At 40.6% G+C, this 24,914-nt stretch overlaps 1 protein-coding gene and 1 long non-coding RNA gene across 2 annotated transcripts in view; one reads left to right on the forward strand and one right to left on the reverse strand.

The window, feature by feature from the left end:
- LOC122551333 overlaps positions 1 to 8,601 on the forward strand; it is a 17,101-nt gene extending 8,500 nt beyond the window's left edge. Inside the window, exons 2-3 of the long non-coding RNA XR_006312074.1 lie at positions 2,001 to 2,103; positions 8,472 to 8,601. This is a non-coding gene — a long non-coding RNA (uncharacterized LOC122551333). The remainder of the gene's footprint in view (positions 1 to 2,000; positions 2,104 to 8,471) is intronic.
- LOC122551332 (melanophilin-like) overlaps positions 87 to 24,914 on the reverse strand; it is a 111,128-nt gene continuing 86,300 nt past the window's right edge. The window contains exons 14-19 of the mRNA XM_043693059.1: positions 16,446 to 16,649; positions 15,616 to 15,786; positions 11,243 to 11,335; positions 8,633 to 8,699; positions 2,585 to 2,685; positions 87 to 742 (exon numbers count right to left, since the gene is read on the reverse strand). Coding sequence (XP_043548994.1) covers positions 716 to 742; positions 2,585 to 2,685; positions 8,633 to 8,699; positions 11,243 to 11,335; positions 15,616 to 15,786; positions 16,446 to 16,649 — 663 coding nt within the window. The 3' untranslated portion in view covers positions 87 to 715. The remainder of the gene's footprint in view (positions 743 to 2,584; positions 2,686 to 8,632; positions 8,700 to 11,242; positions 11,336 to 15,615; positions 15,787 to 16,445; positions 16,650 to 24,914) is intronic.

A 24,914-nucleotide genomic window follows, 5' to 3' on the forward strand; every position in this document is an offset into this window, starting at 1 on the left:
CACTGCCTTTATTCCTGATGAAGGGCTTTTGCCCGAAATGTCGATTTCGAAGCTCCTTGGATGCTGCCTGAACTGCTGTGCTCTTCCAGCACCACTAATCCAGAATCTGGTTTCAAGCATCTGCAGTCATTGTTCTTACCTTGCAGAGTGACATAAACATGTTTCCAATTTAAAGAAACATAACTGGCTACTGATTTGAAAATCATGCCTTATTTTCTCCAGCGATGGCCACTGAAAACGAGAGCAATATTATCATTACATCTCAACTATCACTCCATTTGAAACTATTTACCTCTCATCTGCCAGGAGTGAACATTCTACGCTCCTTGTAGCTCAGTTACTTGAGAGACAGAAATACTTTAGCAACCGAGCTGTTGAGGGATCTGCATGTGCCACATAAAAGTGTCACAAAATAAGCATTAAAAGTTGTAATATGCAAATATGTGTATCAAAACATCATAACTGTAAAGGGCATTAGAGCTGATGCAATATGGTAGAGTGCACTTGCAAAAATTTCAATGCAAGCAATATCCATTACTCACAAAAACAATTGTACATAACTCTGCATAAAATAAACATATGACACACAAGCTGGTTTGCATTATGTATCATTTAACAAGCTGATTGCTCTTGGAAATGTAGATCTGTATTCAGATTCTGGGAATCATGCTTTTCTGATGCTGCAGCACATAGGTCATTTTGATGGTTTTCCTCTCTAAGGTCTCATGGTCATGACTGGTTTCTGTTTAGCAAACAAACAAAATGTGAACAACTAAGGAGAACAATCATGAGTAAAAGTAACAGGCCAGTTGGTTATAAATAACATGTTACTCCTTACATCCTAAAGACTGCAGTGATTCAAAAAGGCAGCTCACTATGACTTTCTTCAGGGAAATTAGAGATGGGCAATAAATGGGCAACTCTCACATTTTACGAATGAATTTAAAAAAAAAGCTGTTGCTTTTTCCCTTTGGTTTATGATGACATAATTCTCCCCAAATATGTCACACCAATGTTTTAAGGACCAAGTCTAAGGCTGAGTTTTTGATCCAGCCACGAGAAATAAGTTACCTTCCCATTACCTTCACAGAAATCTACTGGAACTATGTGTATGAGATGACAGTAATAGATTTGCATAATTACAAAAAGACTATGCATTTTATGTCTATGTTTAGATCAGAGTGGTGCTGGAAAAGCACAGCAGGTCGGACAGCATCCGAGGAGCAGGAAAATCGATTTGGCAGGTAGAACAGGTCATGGGAACAGTGCTGAGCTGGAAGGTTGGAACTGGGGTAAGGTGGGGGGAGGGGAAATGAGGAAACTGGTGAAGTCCACATTGATGCCCTGGGGTTGAAGTGTTTCAACGCGGAACATGAGGCGTTCTTCCTCCATGCGTTGGGTGGTGAGGGAGAGGCGGTGGAGGAGGCCCAGGACCTGCATGTCCTCGGCAGAGTGGGAGGGGGAGTTGAAATGTTGGGCCACAGGGCGGTGGGGTTGATTGATGCGGGTGTCCCGGAGATGTTCCCTGAAGCGCTCTTGGGAAACTGGATGCCTCTTCGCAATGTGGAGGAGACCGCATTGGGAGCAACGGATACAATGAATGACATTATGTCTATGTAGCTGGAACAAAGATGTCAAATATTAACTCGCTACCACAGATCTCATCCTAATACTCACTAATTCCTCCTTGAAATAGCATATATATAAAAGAGCTTTTTGCACTAAAAAATGTGTTGTAAAAATGTTTGTTGTTTTTCAAATATCAGATCTGCCAATTGATAAATTTTCACCAAAACATTATATTTCATCAAAAGCTGTCCTCTATATTGCTCAAAACTGTTTTGTCCAAGGTTACTTAGTTTTTTTTAAAAAAAGTTACAAGGTTTTATGTTTTCCAGTTTGAGAAATACAAGGGTCCAAACTCTCACTCCCTCCTCAATGTGCAGAATTAGAATGTTTCCAGTACAAGTAGTTTAATTAATTTCTGTTTTGCCTCACAGATAACAGACAGGCAGACTGATACCTCCCATTATTGTCTCCAAGGAGCTGCAATTTGCAAAACTTGCAACCAGTCAGCCTCCAGGACAATGGACACACAGGCCAGTATGTGAATAAAGAACAACGACATACTGAAATACATTGAACATTGCTTCCCAATCACTCAGTTCAGAAGTGATAGCGAGTCAGATTACATACAATGAGATGGTCTAATTGAGTGGCCAGTTAGCATAAATAGCAGCCTACAGAATTGCTGCAACTATCAAAGAGTGTGCAATATTCCCTAACTTTCTGTTGAGAACTGCATTCCAAAATAGGTTCACTTTGATCTCAAAAATACTGTAATGCAAGAGTTCAATTTGTTTGACAAAAGGCAGCAAAGTTTAAAGATGGCTGATTGCCAACTCTGGTAAGGTTTGGGAGCTGCACAGGCCACAGGTGGAGGCCCTGAATCACAAAGCATTGCAGTTTACTGAAGGTAAGGCCAAACGGAAAGTAAGCCACGAAAACATTCCAGGTTATCCCATAAGCAGTACGGTCCTTTTCTCACATTAGGACCTTCAACAAAAATGGAGACTTAGCATACCCCAAAAATATGGTCCAATCTTCTGCTCTTGTTAGTTGGATTCCGTTGGGTGAGTGATCCTTTATTTTGTATGTTTCGTTCAAACGATTCACTCTTTCTGGCTATAGAAAAGGCATGATATTATTACAAAATAATACATAGCTATGTGTTCCATAGTTATAGAATTCAGCAAATCTATAACTATGGAACACATTTGTGGGCGGCACGGTGGCACAGTGGTTAGCACTGCTGCCTCGCAGCGCCAGAGACGCTGGTTCAATTCCCGCCTCAGGCGACTGACTGTGTGGAGTTTGCACGTTCTCCCGTGTCTGCGTGGGTTTCCTCCGGGTGCTCCGGTTTCCTCCCACAGTCCAAAAGATGTGCAGGTCAGGTGAATTGGCCATGCTAAATTGCCCGTAGTGTTAGGTAAGGGGTAAATGTAGGGGTTTGGGTGGGTTACGCTTCGGCGGGTCGGTGTGGACTTGTTGGGCCGAAGGGCCTGTTTCCACACCGTAATGTAATCTAATGTAATCTAATCTAATCTAAGCAGGCTGAGACTGTCGTCTGTCAAAGAGAAGGCCACAAGGGATGACTAAAAAGTTAAAGGTTTGACAGGTGGCTTGGGATAAAGTATTTTCATGAGTGGTGGAGTCCAAAACAGGCATCATCAACATTAACTTTTCACTAAAAAAAAATCAGTAACTAATAGATCAGGTGAGCTAATAAGCCGAGGAGTGGCAGATGGGAGTGTAGTTTAGATAAATGAGAGGTGTTGCATTTTAGTAAGTTAAACCAAAGCAAGACTTATATACTAAATGTTAGGGCTTTGGCCGAACATAGAGATCTAGGGGTGCAGGTGGATAGCTGCTTGAAAGTGGAGTTGCAAGTAGACAGGCAGGTGAAGAAACCGTTTGGTACACATACCTTCATTGGTCAGAATATTGTGTATAGGTTTTGGGATGCCATGTTGTGGCTGTACAGGACATTGGTGAGGCCACTTTTGAAATACTTTGTTAAACTTGAGAAAGTACAGAGAAGATTTATGGGGATGTTACCAGGACTGGAGGGTTTGAGCTATAGGAAGAGGTTCAATAAGGTGGGGTGTTTTTCTCTGAAGCGCCGGAGGCTGAGGAGTAAACTTAGAGGTTTATAAAATCATGAGGGGCATGGATAGGGTAAACAGTTAAGGTCTTTTTCCTTAGGCGCGGGAGTCGAAAATTAGAGGGCATATGTTTAAGATGAGAGAGAAACATTTAAAATGGACCCAAGGGGCAACTTTTTCATGCAGAGGGTTGAGTGTGTCTGGAACAAGCTGCTAGAACAATTGGTGAAGGCTGGTATAATTACAACATTTAAAAGGTATTTGGATGGGTATATGAATGGGAAGGGTTTAGAGAGATATGAGCCAAACACTGGCAAATGGGACTAGATCATAAGACCATAAGATATAGGAGTGGAGTCTACTGCGCCATTTAATCATGACTGATGGGCATTTCAAAGCCACTCACCCACAGTCTCCCTTAATTCCTTGTGAGATCAAGAATTTATCAATCTCTGCCTTGAAGACATTTAACGTCCTGGCCTCCACTGCACTCCATGGCAATGAATTCCACAGGCCCACCACTCTCTGGCTAAAGAAATGTCTCCTCATTTTCTTTCTAAATTGACCCGCTCTAATTCTAAGGTTGTGTCCACAGGCCCTAATCTCCTCACCTAATGGAAACAACTTCCCAGCATCCATTCTTTCTAAGCCATGCATTATCTTGTAAGTTTATATTAGATTCTAAACTCTAATGAATACAATCCCAGGATCCTCAACCATTCATCATATGTTTGGCCTACCATTCCAGGGATCATTCGTGTGAATCTCCACTGGATACGCTCCAGTGCCAGCATGTCCTTCCTGAGGTGTGGGGACCAAAATTGGCCACAGTATTCTAAATGGGGCCTAACTAGAGCTTTATAAAGCCTCAGAAGCACATCACTGCTTTTATATTTCAACCCTCTTGAGATAAATGACAACATTACATTTGCTTTCTTAATCACGGACTCAACCTGCAAGTTAACTTTTAGACAATCCTGTGCTAGCAATCCCAGATCCCTTTGTACTTTGGCTTTATGAATTTTCTCACTGTTTAGAAAATTGTCCATGCCTGTATTCTTTTTTCCAAAGTGCAAGACCTCGCATTTGCTCATGTTGAATTTCATCAGCCATTTCCTGGACCACTCTCCTGAACTGTTTGAATCTTTCCCCACCTCCTCAGTACTACCTGCCTGTCCACCTAACTTCGTATCATTGGGAAACTTTGCCAAAATGGTCCCCAGTACCCAGATCATTGATACATAAAGTGAACAGCTGCGGCCCCAACACTGAACCCTGCAGGACACAACTTGTCACCGGCTACCATTCTGAAAAAGAACCTTTTACCCCAACTCTCTGCCTTCTGTCAGACAGCCAATCCTCAATCCATGCCAGTCGCTCACTTTGAGCACCATGGGCCCTCAGCTTACTCAGCAGCCTCTCATGAGGCGTGTTTTCAAAGGCCTTTTGGAAGTCTAGATAGATAACATCCACTGGGTTTCCCTGGTCTAACCTACTTGTTACCTCCACAAAGATTTCTAACAGGTTTGTCAGGCATGAGCTCCCTTTACTAAGTCCATGCTGACTTGTTCTAATCCGACCCTGCACTTCCAAGAATTTAGAAATTAATGATGGATTCTAGAATTTTACCAACAACTGAGGTTAGGCAAATCGGCCTATAATTTTCCATCTTTTGTCTTGACCCTTTCTTGAACAAGGGGGTTACAACAGCAATTGTCCAATCATCTGGGACTTGCCCTGACTCCAGTGATTTTTGAAAGATCACAGTCAGCGCCTCCACTACTTCCTCAGCCACCTCCCTCAGACCTCTAGAGTGTAGCCCACTGGGGCCAGGAGATTTATCAATTTTTAGACCTTCTAGTTTTTCTAGCACTTTCTCTTTTGTAATGGTTACCATACTCAACTCTGCCCCCGACTCTCCTTAATTTTTGGGATATTACTCATGTCTTTCACTGTGAAGGCTGACACAAAGTACTTATTAAGTTGTTCAGCCATTTCCTTATCTCCCAGCACTAGCATGCCTACATCAATTTGGAGTGGCCCAATGTCTACTTTTGCCTCTCGTTTGTTTCTTATGCATTAAAAGAAACTTTTACTGTCATTTCTAATATTACTGACTAGCCTACCTTTGTATTTGATCCTCTCCTTCCATATTTCTTTCTTTGTTATCCTCTGTTTGTTTTTGGAGTCTTCCCAATCTTCTGATTTCTCAGTGCCCTCGGCCACTTTATAGGTTCTTTGATACATTTCCTGACTTCCTTTGTCAGCCATGGCTGTCAAACCCCCTCTGCCAACCATTCCCCCCAACCTGATAATCTTACTTTTCGTTGGGATGATCCTCTGTCCTGTGTCCTCAATTACACCCAGAAACTCCTGCCATTGTTGCTCTACTGTCTTCCCCACGAGGCTCTGCTTCCAGTTGATTCTCATCAGTTCCTCTCATGCCCCTTTAATTACCTTTATTAAACTGTAACACCATTATATTGGATTTTGCCTTCTCTCTTTTAAACTGCAGACTGAACTCTACCATATTATAATCATTACCTCCTAAGTGTCCCCTTATAAAGTCTGGCTCATTACATAACATTAAGTCCAGAATAACCAGCTTCCTTGTGGGCTCCATCAGAATCTGTTCCAAAAAGTCATCCTGTAAGCATTCCATGAATTCCCTTTCTTTGGATCCATTGGCAACATTATTCACCCAGTCCACCTGCATATTGAAGTTTCCCATGATCACCGTGACCTTGCCTTTCTGACATGCCCTATCTATTTCCCAGTACATCTTGCACCCCTGGTCCTGACCACTGTTGGGAGATCTGTACATAACTCCCATTGTGGTTTTTTTGGCTTTGTGGTTCCTCAACTTCACCCACATAGACTCCACATCATCTGACCCTATGTCATTCAGTGCCTTATATTTAATTTCATTCTTAACTAACAAGGTAACTCCGCCCCCTCTGCCCACCTCCCCGTCTTTTTGATAAGTTGTAAATCCTTAGATGTTTAACTGTCAGTCCTGAACTCTCTGCAACCATGTCTCTGTGATGCCATAATCATTCACGATGACTTGTGCCGTTAATTCATCTACTTTGTTCTGAATACTATGAGCATTCAGGTAAAGCGCTTTAATGCTAATTTTCTTATCCTCATGGTTTCCAACATCTCTAGTAATATGTCCTAAGTTATCCTTCATTTTTGCTTCATTCCTAGTCTGCCTTGAACTTAAACCCTACACACGTTAACCTGCTGTTTATCTTTCTATTTGACCCCATACTCCCCGTTGCTTTCCCTTTCCCTTCCCCTCCTCCCCCGACTCACAAGTTTAAACTTGTGACCTTGTGACCACCCTATTTATCCTTTTCGCTAGAACACTGGTTCCAGTTTGGTTCAAGTGGAGACCGTCCCATCAGTACAAATCCCCCCCAGTTCCAAAACTGATGCCAATGTGCCATGAAATGGAATCCCTCTTTCCCACATCAATCTCTTAGCCAGGTGTTTACTTGCCTAATTTTCATACCCTTATGCCAACTAGCACGTGGCTATGGCTTTAATCCAGAGATGATGAGCATCGAGGACCCGTTCTTCAATTTCCTTCCTAGTGTTTGATAATCCCCAGATAGGTCCTCCTTCCTAGCCTTGCCTATGTTGTTCGTGTCAATGTGGATCACAACAACTGGATCTTCTCCCTCCCACTCCAATATCCTTTCAAAGCTTCAGACTGGATGTCTGGTCGGCACTGATGAGTTGGACTGAAGGTACTGTTTCTGTACTGTACAACTCCATGACTCTATAATTCACTTGGGAGGTTTTGGCATAGATTAGTAGTCCAGAATCCCAGATAACATTCAGGGAATATGGGTTCAAATCTCACTATGTTAGGTGGTGAAATTTCAATTCAATAAAAAAATCAAGCCTAATGATGACTATGTAACCAGTTCGGATTGTTGTAAAGACTCACCTGTTTCACTAATGTCCTTTGAGGAACATAAATCTGCTCTGTTCCTGCAATAGTGAAGGAATAGCAATATACCTCCAAGTCTGAATACTGTATGGCGAAGAAGAAACTCAGGTGGATATTTCTGCTGTTGTCTATCTAGGTAACACAAGTCATGGGTTTGGAAGTTGTTCTTGAAAGAGACTTGGTATTTTGCTGCAGTGCAGTATAAATTTTATATGTATATACTGCTATATCTACTGACTATATTTAGGGGGAAGAGTGTTTGGGGTGGAGTACTATTTAAGTCGGCTACTTCATTTTGGATGGTGTCAAGACTTGCTAGAGCTACATTCATCCAGACAAGTTGACAGCATTCCGTCACACTCCTAATTTGTACCTTGTAGATAATGGAAATACTTTAAGGAAGGAGGAGATGAGTTACTGCCAGAGTTCCCAGCCCCTGATCTACTCTTGTCACTGTGGTATTTATGTGGCTGGTCCAGTTAAGTTTCTGGTGAATGGTAACCTCCAAATGTTGCTGGTGGATTCAGCAATGGTAAGCTGGTATCAAGTGATAGTTAGATTAACTCTTGTTGGAGATTGTCGTTTCCTGGTTTTGGTGTGACGAGACATTTCTGTGCCATTTATCAGCCCAAGCCTGAAGGTGGGTCTGTCCTGCTTGAGGGACAGGGCACAACTAGGGATGGTAATAGAGGAGTCCGAGACATGGGCTATCAAACTGAGAGTGTAACTGTTGTTTGAACACCTCTGACAAGAATTAGATAAGATTCAAGATAAACTGCATTTCTCTCATCACAAATTCTCCTCAATCAACTAAGTTTCTCCAACCCTTCCTATTTTTATTTCAGATCTTCAGCATGTGCAGTTTGATATAGGTGACAACTTTGTGGAACACTGAAGACAGGTTTCATTGTATTACATTCTGTGAAGACCCAACTCATATTCAAATAAAAGTTATTGTAAATTCTATTTTAAAAATTAAACTAAATTGCAACTATTGCTAACTGACTTTTTGATTCCTTCTTTCCAGTTGGAACTGAACTTTTTTGGCGCAGAGGCTGTTGCACCACCATATCCTGTAAAAGAAAGGTACATTAGTCAAACAAATTGTTCATGAAATGAATCAACATCCATACATATCTCACAACTCAAAGGCTGGTGATTGATTCTCAATGCACAAATAAAGCCTCCGTGTAGAACATAATTCTGAAGGATTGTTGATAAATGTGGCTGGGTGCTTTCCAGAGGAACTCCATGCATCAATAAGCTGATTTAGGATCTTAGCACAAGGTGCAATTTAATATTTAAATTTGCACTCGATGCATTCTGAAGAACAAGCAGCGAGAATAGCAAATTCATCAGAGTGGCAATTCCTTCCAATTCCTCATGAAGAAAGGAACTGGGGAAGGCGAGGTGTGAGGATTGTGTGGTCTGGATATGGGAATGGCATATATCTGAATTTAAAATTCACACCAAGCATTTTGGTGGTAGATAGGTTGGATCATGTTTATTGCAGCAAGACAGAAGGTTAAAAGAAAACACTTTTTAAACTTCTTATTTTCCTTTTTCATGTGGCAAAGCACCCTGAGAGAATGGGGTCCATCTCAGGGTTCCAGCTACTTTTTTTACAGTAAGCTGGGACATGTTATTTAAACAAAAAGAGCCTTAAAGACAAACACACACCTCAAATAAAGCAATTTTATATTTTATTGTCTTGTTCCACTCTCCTGCTTTCTCCCCTCCTCTCAGCGGGGATGATCTGCGACTTAACCTTTGCTTCTTCACAATTTAACCTGAAGTAGTATGTGCCACTGGGTATTTGTTTGGAGGCTACCACAGCTGAATCCAATTTGCCCTCTGAAAGTGTCCACTCTCCCGCAAAAATCACTGCCTGCTAATCATGGATAGATACTCCAGCTGATTTAATTGCTCCTTCGAACTCGGGCACCAAGTCAGTTGAAGCATCTCATCCATCACCTAGGATCACTGCAATACACTGGGAATCAAAACTGAAAGTTTGCTGATCTGTTGACCACAATGAGAACTTTATTGACCAGCTTAACTACCACGAGATTTTTAAACCAAATTCAGTTTTCATATAATCCTTATCTAAAACTGAAAATCAGCCCTCTGTCTTTCTCGGCAGCAAATGTAGTAGAGACTGCTATATCAATCAGAAAGGGAGTCTTCAGGCACACCAATTGATGTTTAGCATAGGGTTGAACACCAAAGCGCTAACCTCTAAATAAACGTACACCACTGGAGATGCTGGAAATTTGAAGTAAAAACACAAAGTGTTGAAGAAACTCAGCAGGTCTGGCAGCATCTATACCGGGAGAAACACACTTAATGTTTCGACTCTGCTATCAGAACAAGAACCATACTGGACTTGAAATATGAACTAAAACTGCTGAGTTTCTTCAGTATTGTTTCTATTTAAAGTAGAACCCACCATCTCATCAGAAAGAAGGCTGCTAAAGAATACAGCTGAACTTTGCTCATTTGTAGGTTTTATTTTCAAAATGAGAAACATATCTTTGATGGATGGTATCCACTTAATGTTTATAACCATGTTGCACATTTAAATGACATTAATATTTCTATGATTTTAAAAAAATCCACAGCAAGTTTGAAATCTCACCCATGGACTCTATAAAGAATTATATAGAAATTCTCAGAGCAACTCTAGTTTATAAAATGGGTGAAAGTGCCTCTCCAATAATGTGCTAACCAGACATAGGGCTTCATGCCTTAACAGGCAGATGAAGACTACAAAAAGTGACAAATTCTGAGACAAAACATTAAGTCATTTGCAACATGAGTTAGCATGTTTCCTGCCAAAACAATTATTGACCTACTCCTAAAGGTTTAAAGATAAGGAGGGAAACAAAGGTTATATCACTGGACTAGTAATGGGAAGGCCCAGGCGAAAGTTCTGGGGCACAAGTTCAATTCCCATTAAGGTAGAGTTTAAATACAATTAATAAAATCTGGAATTCAAAGTCTTAGTAATGGTAAGCACTGTCATAAAACTGATAAATTTGACTCTAGATTCACTATAATCTGGTTAACTCTGAAATAGCTTAACAAAAACACTCAGAATGGGTACAAATGCTGACGTTGATAGAATAGCTCCAGACACTATCCCATTCTGTGTCTCTTTCAAGTTACCACATTTGAATCTTTAGCTTAGGCAGCAGGAGTGCCAGTGAACAAGCCATTTAATAGGGAGGGTATCTCGGAGCTGCAATCTTTCCTGTATTGATATGGGCTGCATGCATTATGCAATGGGCAATAATCAGGAAGTGGGAATCTAAGACCTCTTCAAAACAGGGACTGAAGTGACATGCTTATCTTTACGGCAACGTCTTTAGCAATAGAAGCACTAGACAGCAACAGAGTGCTCCACTTCATGGACTTGGACTCTGTCTCTCACTATAATATAGACAGCATCAGTGATGATAACACATTGACAGTCACACTCCCAAAGACACACACACACATATATATATATATATAAAAAAAAGACAAAGACATACACACACACCTGTCCATCTTGCTTCCTTTTGGGCTTGTCCTCAGTTGAACAAAACACAAACACAAACACACACACACACACCTGTCCATCTTGCTTCCTTTTGGGCTTATCCTCAGTTGAAACATTCATTCCAGTAGGACTCAGAGCTGCAATCCGGTTTTCTATATCAGAAACCTGCAGTATAAAATCACGCTGACATTTCAAACAGCTAATACAATGAGTTTTCTTATTTAAAAATATTTACTAGGAGAGCAATTCATTTCCATTGATATTGCCTACAGACTTTGTCACTTCTTCAGCCACTACATCAATGAGAGATGTCACATGGCTCACACAAGTAGCAGCCAACAGCACTGTATTTTCCTGGAGAAGTGATGGAGTCTGTAAGCAGCATTTGAAGCTGTGCTAACCAAATTAATCAAGTGCCCCTCTGTGCAATGTACATTTTTGTTCTTTGCCCTATGTACAGTCCCACCCTCGCATATTATTTTTTGACAAACATAATGGGCTGGCAAATAGGTCCCAAGCTACAACCAATTTACACACATATTCTCTCTTGGTCAATTGATCAGGTCTGGTATAGCTTGGATGGTCATTAGGAAACAGTCAGATGACGTATTATTATAAATGCATACAACCAGGAAGACACAGTGAGAATGCAAAGCTAGAGTCAGAATTCATTATAGAGATACTGTAGACACTTTCTTTAATAAACTCAAGAATGAACTCAAGCAATCCTACGGATTAACATTTCTGCGCTCTGGCAGCCACCATACTGATCTTATATTAACCATAAAAATGGCAACCAAGCACCCCTAATACCTCTGCAAATTTCTTCACTGAGTAAGTTCAGCCATACACACTGATAAAATCTGAGATTTGATCCTTCAACTATGCTGTTTATAGCTGGGGTTCCAGGAGACACACCAGATTCACTCTTAGAAGGGAAATAGTTCACTCTCAGAAAGCAGGTTTTCTGTTTCTGTTTATTATCCAGTGACTTTGCTGAAAACATACATTTAAGGACACATTTAAATTCTGTCGTACCTCCCTTTTAGTGGTCACCTCTGAATAATGAGCAGTTCAGCAAGGTCCTTGGAAGATGCCTGACGTGCGTAGAATTGCAACTCAACAAAAAAGGCTAATGGAATATTCTCCTTTATTAGGAGACAAACTGCACATAAAAGTAAAGATGTGATGCTGCAGTTGCACAGGGGATTTGTGAGACCACATCTTGAATACTTTGTGAAGGTTTGGTCTCCTTATTAAAGGAGAATGAAAATGTGCTGGAGCTGATTCAGAAGACCCTTACTAGATTGATACTTGGAATGAATGCATTGTCTTAAGAGGACTTGTTTTTACTAGAATTGAGAAAAGTGAGGTGTGATTTGACTGACGTGTTTATGATCCTGAATTGAGAACGTGGATAAAGAAATGATGCTTTTCTTTGTGGGTTAATTCAGAACTAAGGGTAATGTTTGAAAATTAAGGGTCACTCTTTTGGGACAGGGATCAGGCAACATGATTTCTCTATCAAACCAGTGAAATTGGGATTACTGAACATTTTTAAGGCAGAGGCAGCTAGATTCATTCATTAGTAAGGGAATAAAAGTTTATCAGAAGTGGATGAAAACAGATCAGCAATGATCTTACCGAACGGTGGAATAGGTTTGAGGGGCCAAATGGCTCACTTCTGTTCTTATCTCACATGTAAAAGATTCCATTCTGATGCAAGTTCACAGACCTGAAAGATTAATTGTTGGTTCCCTCTTCTCAAATGCTGAATGTTTTCAGCATTTTATGTTTTTACTTAAGAAATCAATGTGTACTGGAGAGAGAAAAGATATGACAGTGAAAAATCAGAGGGAAAACAATATCAAGCCAGGGTGGATAATGAAAACAGAACATTCAGGAAATGTTCAACAGTAAATCTGGAGAAAGAAAACCAGTAACATTTCAGATGTAACACTTCATTGGATCAGGCCCTCCGTAGCTTGGATGAAAGGTCATCAATCTGAACTGCTAGTGTGTGCTAGAAAAGCACAGCAGATCAGGCAGCAACCGAGGAGCAGGAAAATCGACGTTTTGGGCCGGGGCCCTTCTTCGTTCCTTCGGCCTGAAACGTCAATGTTCCTGCTCCTCGGATGCTGCCTGACCTGCTGCGCTTTTCCAGCACACACTCTCAACTCTGATCTCCAGCATCTGCAAACCTCACCGTCTCCAATCTGAACTGATAACTTTGTCAACCACAGTTCCTGATGCAGTTAATGCTCGAGATATATCAGTGCCATTATGATTAGAAAAACTGGCATTGGTTTAGCACATATTGAGGCAGACAGATATTAATCACTGAGAAAAGATGCTAGAGGAAAATAATATTATTAAACAGTTCCCGAAGACAGCGTAACTAAAATGGAAGAAAACAATTGGTAGAAAGCCATGTTAAACAGTCAATAAACATGCCATTTGTATCCTATACCAGTGTGAATTGATACCCAGTCAGGGCCAACAGGCACTAAGGAGGGAGTATATTATGAAGCAAAGATGTAGTATTGAAACAATAATGAATGCCAGGATTTTGGACTGTAGGTGAAAAGAATGGTGTGAGTGAAGATGGATTTCTTGAAGATTTGGGTGATTCATATTAGCCTTCAGAAAGAGAAAGGGAGTGATATAGAGAGAGAGAGAGAGGGAGTGATAGAGACAGACAGAGAGAGAAAGAAAGAGATTCACTAAACCTGTATTCATGGGCCTAAAGAAGTTGCAATGGTAAATTGTGGGCCTCTGACCAAGTGAGAACTATGTAACAGATTTTAGACTTCAGAACTGAAGGTAAAATGGTCTCATAAGAGGTGAAAGACTCAGAATGGGGTTTGGTTTGGGTGGGGGGGAGGTGTGTCTCAGAGTTTTTGAAATCTTGAGCAGAAGAGGTAGTGAAGAAGGATGCTACATGACAAACATGGACAGGCATTGATACTAACAATGGTGGCAAACCAAATGATGGAGAGTCAGAATTAGTCTTAGGGTCCCAGTCACACAGAGACCAAATACCTAAACATTCAGGTTCACAGTCTCTTAACTTTGAGAATGAATACATCTGCTATATCAATCGAACATACTAACTTTGGTAACCAACTATGCACAAACCAAAGAGGACTTAACAGATTTATAAGAAAATTATTGTCCACCAGAAGATAATAGTATTTGCTAATTGTAGAGACTTTTTAAAAATGGGATCATATCTATACTCTAATTTATGTTACAAGTATTATACATTAACATTTGTGCATTTATTCTCAATTGACCATATTTTTGATGCAATAGAGGTTCCTTTTGTTCTGTAATTTACCTTCTTACTTTTATTCCAGAGCACTAACTCATTTAGTGTGATACAGTTCAACCAACTGCTCAGCTAAATTCCCTTTATCTATTAAAGAGCCAAAATCATTACTGCTCACAAGGCATCTCCGTCACACTGTGTACCTCATCTTCCTTGCATCTTTAATGCTTGGACGTCTACAATGACTTTGCACATTTGCTATGTCAAAACAAAGTGTGTAAAAGTAAAGCTGTTGCTGTTGATGACAAATTGTGCAGTGTCTGTTGTGCCCAGACACTTTACTTTCTTGTTCCACAGAGGAAGGAATTGCTATGACAAGGAACTTACCTGACTTCCTTGTAGGAAGTGAAAAGGTCCATTTAAATACAACAGGGTAAACAAAAATCTGGTGTTTAAAGCAAAATTTGGCAATATTGAGGGCGATGCATTTTCTCTTGTGGGGAAAGCAAAAATATTTCAAATGAATTCAGTTAAAATAAATGGGTTAGTACTTCATTAAAATGGTAAACAAAGGAATGTGAACCTCTCAAGCTAAGGTCACTGGTGAAAAACAGATATATAATTTCCTCCTCCCTTTCCATGACAGAGTGTCCAGTTTCAATTTGTCAACTCCCCTGCATGACTGAAATCAGAAGTTCACTGCATAAGGAAATGCACTCTGAATAGATTCATCAAGAACTTGATTGTGCTTCTCAATGAAAAAAGGTTTACTCAGTAAACCCTGCCAAAAACATGAAGTTACTACTATATTTAAATGGGTAGAACATTATTGTTAAGCCTGCTCTATCCTCATTTAGCATTTACAACAGTGCACTTCCAGCAGAAAACATTGGATAGTAATCAATAGTGAGAACTAGCCTGATCTATTTATTAATTATCTCCTTCCTAATTCAGAGGAAAGTAAAATGAATGACACTTTCGCTTCTACAGTGCCAGCTGAGATCAACTGAATCAGCAAAGATCAAAGATCAAACCTGGCAACCTTTCTGTTCTGTACATGCACTTTGCAGTGTTTTCACCAACAAAGCTTTTGGACCTACGCAGGAATCATTCCACAGGTTCAACATGCAGTTGCCCAACTGTCTTTTAAATCTGAAGTGCTTTTACACTGTACCTCACTTTCAGTGCATTGAACCTTAGCAACTGCTGAAGCCACCTTATCTTCCAATTCTGAGAGCTCAGAGTCTGTTGTAGTGGTGGTGTAACTCTGTCTGCTTCGTGCTTGCTCCTCCAGGTCCTTCAGCTGCCTTTCCAAGCCGTAATTGGTGCTGGCTGCCATATACACCTACAGGAACACAATGTGCCAAATTACTCCCTCTTTCTATCTATGACAGCACCTCATAAGCTCGAGGCACATGTTAAGAACACCGGAAAAATGTCAGGCAGAGATACTGGTTGGTCCAGCCAGAAATATTACTGTTGCATTTCCCATGTGCCATGAGCTTAGGTTGCATCAAATGATTAACTTTCTTTAGTGTGATTTTCAATTTGAAAATAAAAGGCTCAAGTGGCCCTAATTTCATTCCCCTCCTGGGCTGTAATTTGCCAGTAGTGCCTTTGCTAAGTGGTCGCTCCATACATCAACCTTGATAATGTGCTGTCAGGTTATACTTGTACTGAAGGCCCCTAAGTTAAAACCAATCTAAAGTTTGCATGTATTAACTTTCCACTAAAAGCCACAGCAGCTCTATCTATCCAAGGGTTGGTGAATCCAACAGAAGTGTCCCAATTCCTCCTTTCTCTGAGATAAGCTAACTTGGCATAGACAGGGACAGGAGATGCAGTTACTTAAGAACTAAATAATACGTCCACAAAAGTGATGATCAATTTTGTTTATATAGTTATTAAATGTGAAAGAATTCTAAGGAAATATGATGATATCCCATAAGTACAGGCATTAATATTAAAGCGGATTTCTCCTGTGAGGTAGACTGTTGCTCTTACATTTTCCTCAAGTTTTCTGTATGCTTCATCAGCCTCGCTCACACTTTGGTCTTTTTCACTGGACTTTAGATGCAAACTGGGATTTGTGAGAGGTGCATTAACTGTGCCATCTACTTCTGCAAAGTCATGTAATGCTTTTTCAGTTGCGTTAACGATCCTTAATGCTTTCGTTGTGATGTCACAAAGGGCCACTGCTGATGAGCGCTGTGAATGCCACATACACAGTAGAAAAATAAAGTTAGTAAAATAGGCAGACAGTTAAAAAAATCCACTCTGGTTGAGGGAATACATGTCTTACCAGTCGACTGAATCCAATTTAAATTCAGTGAACATTGGAATATAGCACATTAAGTGCAATTAGACAGAAATTACCATGTTATAGTACAAATATTTAATGTGACTGCTTAATGTGGGTTTCTCTCTCTGCTCTCTTGGTGGAGGCTTTAACTCATTTAAATACACAATACCATCAGCAACAAAAATATCAATATTTAAATTGATAGTTTCATCCAGAGGGGCTATGGCAAAACTCTTGTGTAATGTGGAGATCCATCACCTAAATTAGTCTATGTATAAAATATAGAAAGCTTTTAAAGGTATATGAATTTGAAAGATAAGCTTGTCATTAGTCATTAGCAAGAGCATGTAGCACTTCTCAAGCACACTTGGTGATTAGAAAATGTGCTGTTGCTTCTGTAATATATATCTATTTAGCTAAAAGTTTTTGCTACTGATTTAGTGGAAGTCAGTGAGGTTCCACAGTGGCATGCTTTAATTATGTCGATAAGTTTAGACTTTCATCTGCTTCCCTCCTAATAGGTTGCCATGATTTCTATAATGGCTGTGCTCTATGCACCCTCTTCAATCATCTCCCATCTCTCTACGATCTTTATTGTTCTTGTAATCTCTGTACTGCACTAAAGGTTGCATTAGATGAAATACTGAGCTGAAATGAAATAGTATGTTTGGTTTTACTCAGTTAATAAATGTAGTGCTGCCATGTCTTAAATTGCAACAAGTCTTGTTCACCTCTCAGCACTGCGCTGGCTGACACATATTCGCTCCCAGTCAGGCAACATCCTGACGTTAAAATTCTCATGCTTGTTTATAAATCACACTAATATCTCCCCACTCCCTTCTGGGTCAGAAGCGCAGAGTTGGACAATTGCTGACTCTGTAAACCTGCCTCAGGATAAACCTAGCGGATTAATGCTGCGGGAGGCAGGAGTGAGCCTCCCCCCACCCCAGCTCCACCAAGAAGCAACTACAGAGGCTGCTGGGCGTAGGAAGTCCTGGGAAAAATGATCCAGGTCTTTGTTCTGGTTGTAAAACAAAAATAAATACAGCCCTCATACCAATGCTATCACATCCACTTCCTCCACAAATCTCCACCAACCACCACTGCTGCTCCATCCAATTCTCATGTTCCTTCATTTCCTACATTCCAGCCTATACCCCTCTACTTACCCTCATACCAACTTTGTACCAGCTGACTTTGCCTTTACTCGATCAATACCAACTTGCCTAGTATCTGTCATGAGTTATTCTAATGACTCACACACTGGTTAAATAAAGTCCTTGAATGGCTCTTGTTGAATTAATTGTTTTATTATAAAAACACCCTCTACTTGATAAAAACTCTTTCATTGGACATAACATCCTTTAAACTCCTAGAACATCAAGTATTTATATTTATAATTATACTTTAAGTCTTTATAAGCACCTGGAACAATCAATTAAATGGTTATTTAATAGGCAGCCGGCTGTGACAATATAGTTTGTGAAATCAGTTATTCAGCATAAGGCTGTTGTCAGCAGACCTATTGAAATAGCAAGAACTATTTCTTAACACTGAAAACAGTTTGAGTTTTCAAATATTTAAAGGGAAAGAGAATGGAATGCCTTGATAACGGTTTCTTGATGGTTCTAATCAGCTGGTCAATTCCAAGGACTTCATCCACTTTTTATACACATTTGGGGTCGACTTTTAATGGTCCTGGGGAACACTTGACTTCTCACAAAGCGCATTGGACCTTTTTTGAAACATGTCCTGCAACCAGACTCAAGAGTGCATCTCATCTCTCTGAAAGGATGCCTTTCCAAAGAACTCTATTATATCTAGACCTGCTAGCACATCTAAAACGCACAAATTACATTTGCCAACTCCTCCTTGCAAAAATCAGATCAGAAAGAAGTCAGCTGCAGTTGTACATTTGGAGCTGCCTTTGTGAAACACGTGTTCAAATTGTGATCAATCCCAGTTTTTCCTACTCCCGCTCTCCCGGTCCAGGAAAAATGGTGGGGGCCAGGTTCAAGAGCAATGCTTCCTGATTCAGGCACCCAGGCTGGAGCTCAGAAGTTCAGGCCCACACCTTTGTAATCTTCTCCATCCCAAACCTCCTCTAATCCTAAAACCCAGCAGAGAACAATTATAAAAGCAACAAGGGAGGAGAAGATGAAACATGAGGGTAATCTACCTAGTAATGTAGAAGAAGATCATAAGAGTTTTTTTTCAGATATGCAAAAGGTAAAGGAGGTAAAAGTGGACATTAGCCTGCTGGAAATTGAGGCGGGAGACATAGTAATGTGGAACAAAGAAACAATGGAGGTACTGAATAGGTACTTTGCATTATTTCACAGTGCAAGACACTAGCAGTATACCAGACTCTTCAAGAGAGACAGGGTGGAGCAGACATCACTAAGGATAAAGTGCTGGGGAAACTGAAAGGTCTAAAGGTGGATATATCACCCATACCAGATGGACTACACCCCGAGATTCTTACGGAGATAGCTCAGGATATTGTGGTGGTGATTTTTCAGGAATCAGCGGCATCCAGGAGGCCCAATGTAAGAACAGAGGGAGGCCGAAGACAGGAAACTATACCTGCAACCAGACTCAAGAGTGCATCTCATCTCTTTGAAAAGATACCTTTCCAAAAAACTCTATTATATCTAGACCTCTTTGGAGGTTGGTAAGTCTGACCTTGGAGGTTGGTAAGATTTCAGAGTTTGTTATTTAAAGATGAGACTGTAGAACGCTTGGAATACAGCTGATTCAGCACAGCTTCATCAAGGGACATCATCCCTGACAAATTGGTCAGGATTCTTTGAGAAGGTGATGAGCAAGTCAGACAAAGAATAGCCAGTGGTCATTATCCAATTAGATTTCAAGAAGGCCTTTGACAAGTGCTGCACAGGAAGCTGCTGGGCACATGGATAGAGGATTGGCTGACTGGCAGAAGGCAGGGAGGGGAGGATAATGGGGTCTTTTTCAGATGGCAGCCAGTGACTAGTGGAGTTCTGCAAAGGCAAATGTATGTTATACATTAACAATCTGGATGAAGGAACTGAGGGCATTGTTGCTAAATTTGCAGATGACGCAAGAATAGGTGGAAGGAAAGGCAGTAGTGAGGAATGGGAAGGCTGTAGAAGGACTTGGATGGGGTAGTACAGAGACAAAGGAGTGGCGGATGGAATACAATATCGGAAAGTGTGAGTCACAGAGTTATCCAGCACAGAATCACCCTTTGGTCCAACTAGATCACGCTGACCATGTTCCCAAACTAAACTAGTCCCAATTGCCTGCATTTGGCCCATATCCCTCTAAAACCTTCCTGTTCATGTACCTATCTAAATGTCTTTTAAACATTGTATCTGTTTCTGCATTCACTATTTCATCTGGAATTTCAGTCTATATACGAACCACTCTCGGTGTAAAAAAGTTGCCCCTCCTTTCCTTTTTAAAAGTTTTCCTCTCACTTAAAAATATGCCCCCTAGTTTTGAACTCCCCCGCCCTAGGAAAAAGACCTTTGCTATTCACTTTATCTATGCCCTTCATGATTTTATAAACCTTGATTGGTCACCCCTCAACCCCCTACACTCCAGTGATACAAGTCTCAGCCTATTTTTATAACTCAAACCTTCTATTCTTGGTAACTCTTTCAATAAACCCTCTCTAATTTAATATCCTTCCTACAGCTGGGTGACCAGAACTGTACACATTACTTCAGAAGAGGCCTCACCAACGTCATGTACAACCTCAACATGATGTTCCAACTCCTATACTCAAAGGTCTGAGCAACGAAGGCAACATGTTAAAGGCCTTCTTAACCACCTGTGTACATTTAATGCAAATTTCAAAGAATTATGTAACTGAACCCCTAAGTCCCTCTATTGTACAACACTACCCATGGCCCTATCATTAAATGTATAAGTCCTGTCCTTCTTTGTTTTACCAAAATGCAGTACCTTGTATTTATCCAAATTAAAATCCATCCGGCACTCCTTAGCCAATTGACTGAATTGATCAAGATCTCTTTGTAATCTTAAATAGCCTTCTTCACTGTCCACTATACTGCCAATTTTGGTGTCATCTGCAAACTTACTAAACAATGCTCCTTATACTCTCATCCAAATCATTTACATAACCAAACCTTGTGAAACACTGCTGATCACAGGCCTCCAATCCAAAAAACAATCCTCCAGCGCCATCTTCTGTTTCCTACCATCAAGCTAATTTTGTGTCCAATTGGCACGTTCACCCAGAATCCCACGTGCTCTAACTTTACTTGATCCTACATTACCATTCAATTAAAAACCTCACTCTGTGCTGTATTTGGGGTTAAACTTTGAAACTGGAAATAGGTATACAAGAGCCAATTTTTAGCCAGAACAAATAGTAGACACTGCAAAACTGAAATAAACAAATGGTGTTGGAAATCCTCAGCTGCATAGACAGCATCATTGGGAACAGGATGATGGCATTGACCCTTCAGGTTTCTAACCTTTGTCAGAAACCTAGATCTTAAATGTTATGTGACATAGCAGCAATTCCCCTACTAAGCTGCATGGATGCAACACAGATATAGTCCTGTGTTGCATATTGTGAATGTGCAGTCTTGAAGAACAAGTTTATAGAGAAACCAAGCATTGTAAAAACTAGCTATCCACAATAAAATTTTACAGTGAACATTGGTCCCCAACTCTAACACTCTTTAAGAGCACAGTATTTGCCAAGCAAGGGGAAATCTAATTCTTTCTACTGCACTATGTTGAGTTGTGGGCAGTTTGGTAGGAAGAAGAGGCATAGCTTATTTTATGAATCGGGAAAGGTTTCAGAAATCTGAGGCACAAAAGAACTTAGGAGTTCTAATTCAGGAATCTTTTGAGGTTAACATGCAGGTTCAGTTGGCAGTTAGGAAGGCAGATGCAATGTTAGCACTCATTCCGAGAGGGCTAAAGTACATGACTTCAAAGTCTGGTCCTTACCATAGCCCCATAGAACTGTAGCAAAGACTTCTTTTTTGTCATACTCCAACCCTCCTTATAATATAGGCCAATGTGCTATTTACTTTCTTGATTGCTTGCTGTTCCTGCAAGCTAATTTCTTGTCTTCCCTGCACAAGTATACCTCTGTTTCTCTGAACATCAACATTCATAAGTTCTGCCAAAAATTCTTTTGACTGAAGTCATATCAGACTCAAAAAAACATTCTGTTTACCTCCCCACAGATTCTGCTGGATATGTCGAATTTTTCCAGTACTTCCTCTTTTTATTTCAGATTTCCAGCATCCGCAGTATTTTGCTTTTATCTGTGTGTCAGACAGTGGTTGACTGGGGCCCTCCCGGAGTAATGATGTGCGTTTGTTAGCAATGTAACGGTTTTATGATTGGAAAGAGCAAATGTTGAAAGGCAAAAGCTTGGTTTTAGTTTAAAAGAATCAAGAAGTAACATTTGCTTAGGAAAAATCCATATATAGGAAAGCTTTTGTTTCAGTTAGCTGTGGACCTGTGTGGGGTCAGATTTAAGAACAGTTTCTCCTGGAGATAGGAGTTAGTTCAGATTAGGAACCATTGTGTAAGAGAATTTCTTTGAAAATTCTAGACCAGAAGTGTTTAGCTATAACCCTAAGAGTTAAGTAAAGCTACGAAAGATTATGCTCTGTTCTGCGAAGAATGATGAGAAAGACTATCAAGACCAGGCTCTCAAGACCAGGTATCAAAGAAACAATTAAGTCAAACCTAAGGATGTGGTAGTGGAGGGAACTCTCCCTGCTATTGAAGTAAAGTAAGATGACGGTTTTATAACAGATCTAATTTTATTCCACCATGTGTTTTGAAATCTTACCAATAGTGCTATATATCTAGATTTGTTTGTTATATTTTATCTTTATCTGTCTTTTTTTAGTAAACTTCTTTTATTGTTAAGACTACAGCATTGCATGTTAATATTTCAGTGAAATACCACCACATTGAATTTTTAAAAATCCATCTGATCTATCTCTGTCAGTCCAGATGTTCTAGTCGTAACATCAGCTGGGATCACACCACACCACTGACTCATTCTTTCCATTCGCAAATCTCCATGCAAGCTGCCATTCTTCTGTCTCCTCAGTTGCGCTGTTGAGTCAAACAAGAAAATCCACTGACCTAACACACAACCACATAAAGCCAACTGATGCGAACCTGGTGCCACAACATTTACATGACTCTGTTTTTCCAAATGTCTTCTAGGGTATCGGCATGTTTGCCTCATTGAGACTGGCATTGCTGCCATGCTGATTACCATGTTGCAGTGTGTGTGTGTGTGTGTGTGTTACCATCTATATCAAGTATGGGGGCTTGTTTCGAGTGGTCAGTTGTATGTGAGTTTAGCCATCCTCTGGGCTCACAAGAAGAATTCTTTTGACTAACCAAGATGTAGTTTACTACACCTCTGCGACTATCCACAGGGTGGAAGAGGAGGCTGTACATTATTGCCAAGACTGTTGGGCAACCTAGCCTGAGGTTTGTCTTCCATGAGATTCTACTTTGTTCTCCCACCAAACCCTCATGTCATCATCATAGCAGGTGGCGCTTATTACATTCAATCAGGTATTAACCCTTTCAAATCCTTTCAGATATATATTTATGCAGACCATTGTGGGCTTCTTACTCTTACAAGTGAAGTGGGCAACACAGGCAAGGCTGGTATTTGCTGCCCACCCCTAATTACCCCTGAACTGAATAGCTTGCAAGGCCATTTCAAATGGCAATTATGAGTCAACCACAATGCTGACAGTCTGAAGTCACATGTAGCCCACACCAGATAATAAAAGCAGATTACCTTCCCCATTGGGTATTAGTGAATCAGAAGGAGACTTTTTTGACAACAGACAGTGGTTTACCTGTTGCCATTGGGCTAACTTTTTAATTCCAGACATTTTACTGAAATAAAATTTCACCATCTATCATGGTGGGATTTGAATCCATGAGTCCATGACCCTTGGAAGAATATGGAAAATAATTTTGAAATAGCAGGTACAATTCTAAAAGGGGTGCGACGTGTACAGATGCCAAATTATCAGAAGTGTCAGAGCAGGTTGAATAAGTGGCTAGTAAAATATACATTATCGTAAGTTTAATATTAAAGGTATAAAGTACAAAGGTGAAGCGGTTAGGTTAAACCCATATAGACCATTGGTTTGGCCTCAACTGAAGTACTGCATCCAGTTCAGGAAAGATGTGAAGGTATTAGAGAGAGGCAGAAAACATTACAAAGTAGCCTCAGGGAACCAAAACATAAGCAAAGGAAACAGATGGAGTAGACTGTTCTCCTTGAAGAAAAGTTAAAGGGAAACTTGATGGAAGTGTTCAATATTATGAGGGGTCTGAACAGAACAGATGGGGAAAGGTACATCTGTATGACTCCTGAGTCTATATGTTGGAAAAATTAAGAAAAATCAATCGCGAGACAAAGAACAACGTTGACATGCAGTGGTTGGAGTCTGATATGCGCTGCCTGACAGGGAGGAGGAGGTACATTCATTTGAGATGTTCAAGATGGGATTTGATGATTGTTGGAAATGAAGAACACGCAGGGGTATGGAGAAGATTAGATTAGATTACTTATAGTGTGGAAACAGGCCCTTCAGCCCAACAAGTCTACACCGACCCGCTGAAGCGCAACCCACCCAGACCCATTCCCCTACATTTACCCCTTCACCTAACACTATGGGCAATTTAGCGTGGCCAATTCACCTAACCTGCACATTTTTGGACTGTGGGAGGAAACTGGAGCACCCGGAGACCCATGCAGACACGGGGAGAATATGCAAACTCCACACAGACAGTTGCCTGAGGCGGGAATTGAACCTGGGTCTCCGGCGCTGTGAGGCAGCAGTGCTAATTGCTTGTATGGAGATATGGCACAGGCACAGTGAAGTGGAGGTCTCCTCTGTGTTGTAACAATTCTGTGACTCTGGGCCTGAAGATGCTGTGGCGTCTCATGTGTGGTCCTGGATATTGCCAGCTTACTCAGGAAAACACAGCCAAGTCTGGTCTTGTTCTCAGTCAACCACATTTGCTCTACACTATAGAAAAGCCAATGGACAATACTGAACAAGTTGTGATTCATTATCCTCTCTTTTTTATCTAGAGATTGAGAAAGACAACAGTACGGCCCCTGTACCAACTGTGATGAGTTAATT

Source organism: Chiloscyllium plagiosum, chromosome 7, assembly GCF_004010195.1.
Source record: "Chiloscyllium plagiosum isolate BGI_BamShark_2017 chromosome 7, ASM401019v2, whole genome shotgun sequence".
Taxonomy (NCBI): Eukaryota; Metazoa; Chordata; class Chondrichthyes; order Orectolobiformes; family Hemiscylliidae; genus Chiloscyllium; species Chiloscyllium plagiosum.